The sequence below is a fragment of the Argiope bruennichi genome, chromosome 10 (genome assembly GCF_947563725.1).
Source record: "Argiope bruennichi chromosome 10, qqArgBrue1.1, whole genome shotgun sequence".
NCBI classification, from domain to species: domain Eukaryota; kingdom Metazoa; phylum Arthropoda; class Arachnida; order Araneae; family Araneidae; genus Argiope; species Argiope bruennichi.
The window spans coordinates 93,460,008-93,468,050 of NC_079160.1; the positions used below are offsets into that span (position 1 = coordinate 93,460,008).

The 8,043-nt window shown below is 28.0% G+C and overlaps 1 protein-coding gene across 1 annotated transcript; it reads left to right on the plus strand.

Moving 5' to 3' along the window:
- Nucleotides 1–3,941: 3,941 nt before the first annotated feature.
- On the plus strand, nucleotides 3,942–6,943 carry LOC129987977 (speckle-type POZ protein-like). The gene has a single exon (XM_056096031.1). The coding sequence runs from the start codon at nucleotides 4,026–4,028 to the stop codon at nucleotides 5,541–5,543; it is 1,518 nt and encodes a 505-aa protein (XP_055952006.1). The 5' UTR covers nucleotides 3,942–4,025; the 3' UTR covers nucleotides 5,544–6,943.
- The last annotated feature ends 1,100 nt before the right edge of the window (nucleotides 6,944–8,043 follow it).

Genomic DNA, 8,043 nt, shown 5'->3' on the forward strand with positions numbered 1-8,043 from the left:
TTCGAAAGAACAATATAGCTTGGCCTCCTCATTTATCTGCCTTTGTACAGTGTAAATCATCTTTCATTTCCTTTTGTACATATATTAATAGTATTTTTCCCCGTATGATTTAAACTTTACTTCAGTGTATTTGCCTACATATATGTGCATATATACTCTTGTATTTGTATTTTGAATATTTTATTTGATCATGCTTCTTCAATTGTTTTACACCATTTACAATATGTTTATGTTACTATGTGAGCAATTTTGTTTCATTTTTGCTTTTGTTTGTGTATCTACTTGTTTTCCCTATTTTTCTTTCTTCTTTTTTTTTTGCATTTGTGCCTGCGACCTTATATTTGAAATTTATTTTACTGTCAATTGCGTACTGACTTACACCTGTAAGCCTTGTGGTATACTTGTTGGCACACAAGGAATTTATGCATAGAGAACAAATATATATATATATTAGAGTCTTTTTCTATCTGCTCTCATGCTGACAATGTCATGCAGCGCCATCTCTTAAATTTTTGTGGTACTAGCATTGTTGCCAAAACGCGATAATTCGAAAACTTGGTAACTAAAATATATTTCTCAGTTTTAGCCATTAAATTGTAATTATTTCTGAAATTTTAAACTATATCTGCTAAAAAGCGATGCATTATAAACGGGATAAATCTAAAACTCAATGATTAAAATAAATGAAATATGGCTATAACCTTGGGACAACAATTTATTTCTTTCTCAAATTTTGATTTCATTTGGTTGAAAATGAAGCATCCGATATACATATTTTATTTTCTTGTATATGTGTATTAACCGTATCCTAGCGATTAGTCGCCAAAGATCGCATGACAATAGGCTATTTCGTAATCATTGTTTCACAATCTTAAGTAGTTAGTAATAAACAAATACCGGTTTTCTTTATTACACTACGAAATATACAACTTTTATTTCAGTAACTCCAAAAATTAAAAATCTCAGCACTCATGGAGTTCACAGGTTTGTGAATGATCTACAGTTTTATATGGGGCAAGGAATGGAGTAACACATGTATTGGAGAGTATGTATGAAAGTTTTGCAAAGACCATTCCAACTTGTTTATTGTTTGCGAATGAGATTTCAAGGGAATATCTAATGTTAGAGCTAGTTAGTAAAATTTAAAAGAAAGCGTCACAGCTTGCATTTGGAACAATTATTGATTTGATTTATTTTCATCATTTCTGTTATTGAAATATTAACTATTTAATTAATTGTTTCAAGATATTTCTTAAAGTCTTTCTTATACACCAGCAATTTCGAACAAAAGTTGAAGCACTAACAGAAGAAATATTAATAATTTACTGGAAATAAAAATTGGCTTTTGAGATTTTTAAAATTCGTCTGGTGCAATTGATATTTAAATTTTAATTAAAAATATATCAAATAATAAAATGATATATTTTTATCTTACACAAAATTAGTTTTTATACTAAAGGCATTAAATCTGATAGAATTTTAATCTCGTGAAATGCCGGATATATCAGCTAGTGTATAAAACCAGACAGTTCCTCTTCCCGTTGAAAAGCGGCGACGATCCTACATTAAGCGGAATTTTGCAATAACATGTTTCCGGGTTATTGCAAGCCCAATTCCAGTAACTTTAATTCCCAGAATTAAAAATATCACTTCATGCCATCAAAAAAAGAAATGGATACTTACGTTTTGATCAAATACTTGTTCCAAAGGCTTGATTAAAAATAAATTAATATCCACTATCTTTAACAAATGGGAAAGTGAAGTTTGATAAAAGCTTTTATTATGTTGACAAATTTTATTGCATTGAACCTTTATATCTACGCTATCTATATATTCTTGTGCAAAATCGGAAATTAATTATTAGAAACTTTAAAAAAATAAACTTCAACAGAGAGACAAATGTCATAATGAAGAGTTCATTATTTAATCACCTAAAATAAAGTTTCTTTACTTTCAGGTCAAAACTGCAAGAAATACCGTTGATAGCGGTTTAAATTTCAGTGTATAATCTATTGTTGAAAATTACCCAAAAAATATTTTTTTTGTGTCAAATTTGTCACAATTCTTTATTGTCTTTATCGTCAAATTTGTCTTTATTGTCAAAATTCAGGAAAACTTTGCTCGTCAATTAAATTAGTATAATTAAAAAGAATACTTTAATTTTTTTAAACGGTGTAAAATTCGTTTTCGTGCAAAACTATTTTAGGAAAATATCGTGGGAAATCGCTTATTCCCTAAGATATATATGTGTGCAAAATTTGGTAGTTGTAAGGCAATGGTCCGACATATGCAAACACACACATCTTCATTATTAGTGTTTGTGTGTGTGTGTGTGTGTACATATATATATATATATATATATATATATATATATATATGTGTGTGTGTGTGTGTGTATACATATATATATATATATATATATATATATATATATATATATATATATATATATATATATATATATATATATATATATATATATATATATATATATATATATATATATATATATATATATATATATATATATATATATATATATATATATATATATGTGTGTGTGTGTGTGTGTGTGTGTGTGTGTGTGTGTGCCAAATGTGCAAAAATAAATGCACTAAAATGTGTCTAACGCGCACAGACAACATCTCTCGATAGAAAGATTGGCCGTATAGCATGTCATATATTTTTGGTTTGGTTGCCGGAGTCGCAATATATACCTTAATAAATGAATTAAATAATCTGATGTTAAAAATATTCTGTTTGGTTTAGCATATGAATTTATTTTAATATTCTGATTTTATTTATGTTAGTTTTTTTTTTCTTCTTTTTTTATCAATCAAAGTATATGAGATCCCAAATCATGTGAGCACAAATTTTTTTTTGTTATTGTCCTCACAAAAAATAGATTTCCAACTTAAATAATAAATTTACATATATAAAGATATATGCTTATTTGCAATTCTTTATGGAAATCTAAAAATCTAGTCAGATTTTGGTGAAATTTGGCATGCGTGTTTTTCAAAATAAGAGGGAGGTTGCTACTAGCTTTTCAAAATCTAAAAGTTATTTCGAACTTTTTATTTAAAGTTTAAACAATTTTTGTGCCTCTCTTTTCTGTATTTTCCTATTCTTTGAAGAAAAGGATATTTTACAAACTCAATGAGTTCAAGTAAAAAAATAATCAAAAATCACATTTTAAATAGTAATACATTCATTCTCTCATAACGTTTCTATCTAATTTTAATAACATTTTAAAATTTCATTTGATACACAATCTGTAACAACATCTTTGTTATTATGATGAAATTCAAACTAATTTCATTGCTCCGTCAAATAAATCAATTGATACTTCTAAAATTAAAAAATTGCTTTGTTTGGAAATAAGATCAGAGGAATAATTTTTTTTTTGCGCTTTTATTCGCAGAATATATAATTTTTAATTTGCGCATTAAGTAATTTGTATTAGATTAGTACCATAAATTCAATTTTTTTAGCATTTTCAAATAACAAGGTAAAATTTTAAATAAATGTATTCCATATCAAATGTCAATATTCGGTTTGGCTTGAATATTGATTCTTCTGGCAGTTTAGGAAACTTTTCATATATTTGCCATAATAGGAAAAGGGCTATTTATTGGCTGTAAAAGTAAACACGTCACTTGGCGTCTGGTATGTTATAAAACTGATGAATCATCTTGATATTTTAGATTTATTGGTATATTGTGAAATTCTTTTAATTAAAATGAAATGTTAATTAAATGTCATAAAAAATGTTATCATAGGATATGACAGAAATATTAAATGCTTTTAGTAGCTAGTTGTACGTGAAACTTGAACAGGATGTAAACGTGTGAAACGTAATCTGTCAGTGGAAGCGGATGTTAGCAAAAGTAATTAGTTCCGCCCATTTCCAAAGCAACAGAAATAAATCGATACGCAAATGAAAGGAGCAAGTTATGTATTCGTATATAGATTCGTCGCCTAGTTCTAAAACAAATATTTGTGAAAGTTTTTCTTAGTTGGAAATGGAGCGTGTGGTTGATTATAGAACGGCTCATTGCACTTTCATTTGGGCCATCGAAAATGCTTCTAAATTACATCTTTCAAAATCATTTCGCAGTCCGATGTTCACTACGGATTCTGAAGTAATGCAGGACACAAAATGGCAATTGGTTATGGAACTTGGAATTGAATACATGACAATTTTTATTCGAAGAATAGAAGAAGATGAAGGACCAAACATGATTGACATAGATTATGAAATCTCACTGCTTTCCGCTGAAGGCTATCCTCTGGTCAAGATGATGGACAGAAAGCAATTCAAAAACTCTTCCAATTACGTATTGCGTCGATTTGCGAAAACAGATGAAGTGTACAATGTAAGAAAAGACGAGTTTTTGCCTGAAGGCACACTCACGATTCAATGTAGAATATGGAGGAAGAACCTGGGAATATCGAAAGTTGATTTACATTACTTTCGCACTAAGAAAAACGCGGATCGAATTTCTTTTCTTTGGTCAATAAAGAATTTCAGTACTCTTCGGCAAGATGTAAAAAGGACCCACTATGTTAATCCAACTACTGAAAGGGTGCCCCAACTGACTGCAACTTTTTTCTTTGTAAAGAAAAAAGGAAAAGAATCTTTGTTCATGAATTTTGAATTAGGTGTTGAATCAAATCCAATACATGGAAGAGTAAGTATTTTGGATGCCAACGGAAAAGTGTACCATACTATTCAAATTGATGAAAGTTTTCATCGCAACTTTTTTACCAAAATAGTTTATCCAAAAAATAAGATAATGGCCAACAAGGAATCTTTACTACCTAATGATGTTCTAACTCTTAAATGTGAATTCGAAATAGACACGGAACTTTTCTGTTCTCAGATAGAACAGTACAAAGATTTTGATTCCTCAAGTTCAGAGTGCATTACATTTGGAGTACCTGAAATCCAATTCCTTGATAAACCTGAAATTTCTTGTACTGCATCTGCTTTGCAAGCATTTTTCATTGGCAACTTCGAAGATGGAATGTTCAGTGATGTGTGTCTTCGAGCTGGTTCCGAATCCTTCCCAGCTCACAAACTCATTCTCAGTGCTTTCTCGCCTGTCTTCAGAAGCATGTTTACCACAGACATGGCAGAGAAGAAAAACGGATTTGTCGATATATCTGATGTAGATCCAGAGACATTGCGTCTGTTGCTATCCCATATCTACACCAATACCTTACCAAGACTTACCAAGAAGATTGCATTGGATTTATTCATAGCGGCCGATAAATATGAGATAATAGATTTAAGAGATAAATGCTCTGATTTTTTGAAGTCGAATCTCACAGTAAGGAATTGTTGTTCAATCTTAGCTACGGCGGACAGGCATCATGAACAGAATCTTCGAATGGCAGTGCATGGTTTTATGGTTAAACATCAAGCTGAAATTTTTCAATCTGATATGTGGAAAACTTTTAAAAGCGAAAATTTCTCCCTTGCAACACACACTTTGGAGCATATTATTACTTTGATGAAAAACACAAATGATGAATGAATATTTCATTAGTGATAATATTATTTATAATCATACATAAAAGTGATGATTATAGCATATTATTTAAAGTAAACGTTATAAATATTATATCAATAATTCATGTATATAATAATAACAATGCTGATGAATATAATATAATTATATGTGTGATTAATAATATCATGCGTGGTTAACAATTACATGTATTCATAATAATGATTAGTAATGGTTAATAATAGCGATATTCTTAAGATCCATTTATAGGTTCCCTTGTATTTAATTAATTTTTAGTATATCTTGCAATATAAAATGAGAAAATCTTATTTTATTTCTGTAGAATATAAAAATAAACTTGAATCTCCCGCCACTAAATTTTAAGAGGAATAATTTTCTTTTTCTTTTATAGCTATATTTTTCTATTCTAAGTAATTTACTTAATAACCATACATTTTGACGTTTTCTTACTATTTTGTTATATAACATATTATTTGCTTCAAACATTATAAATATTTTATCATTAATTAACATTTATGTGAATAGTAATATATATATATATATATATATATATGTGTGTGTGCGTGTGTGCGTGTGCGTGTGCGTGTGTGCGTGTGCGCGTGTGTGCGTGAGAGAGAGAGAGAGAGAGTGTGTTTAATAATAACATGCCTGATTAATTACAGTGTATATAGTGTATAGTGTATAATTCATAACAATATTCTTAAGATCCTTTTAAGAATAATTTAGTTGATTTCAATATCTCTTACATTTAAAGGGAACAAATTTTATTCAATTAATGCAGAACATGCAAATAAACTTGTGTCTCATAACATTAACTTTATCCAACGAAATTACAGTGGACGTCCGAAATTTAAGGATAATTTCGTAATTTAGGGATTGATTAATTACTCCCTCTTTCGTTGAGTGTTTATTGGTTGAATACTCGAAGCGCCTGTTTTGTTCAAAAGATACTTTCGCCCAGATATATCTGGAGGCAGGAAGGTTTTCTGTGAACACTCAATTGACGTCTAAGAGTGTATTTGTTTAATATGCTTGATTCCGAATGATTTTATAATAGGAATAAGAAGGCTAAATGTTAAGATGAATACTTTTTTTCTTTTTATACATGAATTTACTCTGAATAATATATTTATTAACCATGAATTTTGAAGATATTTTGTTTTCTTAATATTTTGTTATATAATTTCTTATTAATGATAATAATTGAAAATTTTAAACATTAATTCTAATTTATTTAGTGTAATTTATTTGATTATTTCATTTCCTTTAAAGAGAAGGAATTTTACTCAACTGTTATGTAAGCAAACGTGAAACCAGGTATCAATGATTTCTTATACAGCAAATATTTATTTTGTCATTCATTATTTGCATTCATTTTTGAAATTGCAATACATTTCATGGTTCTTAAATTTATTCTGCCATTTTATATGTTTTCAATAAATTGTTGTTTTATTACAAGTTTAAATTTTGATGTTAATACTGATATTACTAATTCTTCGAAAATCTCAGCTTGAATATTTATACTTCTCTTGGCTTTCAGCTCTTTCATAATCAGTTGATTTGTGTTTAAATTACTGACCGTTATTGTCCAAATGCAATGCTAACGCCAACTGAGAATTTAAATTCAAGTAATTGAGTACTTGAGTACAAGTAATCTTCAATTTAAACTAATTAGTTTCAGTAATCAGTGTCCTCATAAGAAAAAAAATAATTCATGCAGATAAAATATTGAAAGCGTAGAAGAAAACCGAATCTACTTTTCAATCATCTACAAGTTACCATACTTTTTCCAAGTTAGGTCCTGAAATTAAAAGGGTAATTGATGTATTTTTAATATAAATTATGAAACTTTATGTATTTGTTTATAAATAAAAATACAAATTATTCACAATATTTAGATAAATATAATAAATAACACACATAGAGAATGGAAACATAAAATGTTGCATAATTTTCGTCTTTTTTTATGTCAGTTTTCAAAATAATAATAAGTGGTATTTTTAAAAATATATTAATGTTCTGAAATGCTTTAAGTTGGCTATTTTATACTTGTTTATCTTTAATTTATAGATGTTATAGATTTCAGAAATAATCTTTCTACGAATCTTGTATTAGAGCCCGCCACTAGTATGAAATTAAAATTTAATTTAATTAATCCATTAATGTTTATAATATTTTGAAAATATTAAAATATCCTATTTTTATCAAGAACATATAAGTGCAATTCTAAATCCTTTATCTAATTACAAAAACAGCATATGAAAATTTATTGGGAAAAAGTAAGAATAAAATTCTTTTGCAAATATGAAAAACAAGCTAAGCTAAATAAAAGTGTTTAAAAAGTGATTCTCTTGTATCTCTAAAAAATCCTAAGCGTTTATAATCAAGTGTTACACTTCAATGTTGCAGAAATATCCACACTAAATTTTATTAGTTTCGAATTCATATTTATTAGATAAGATTTTAAATTATCGAAAATAATATACATTAACAAATTCAGAAAGAA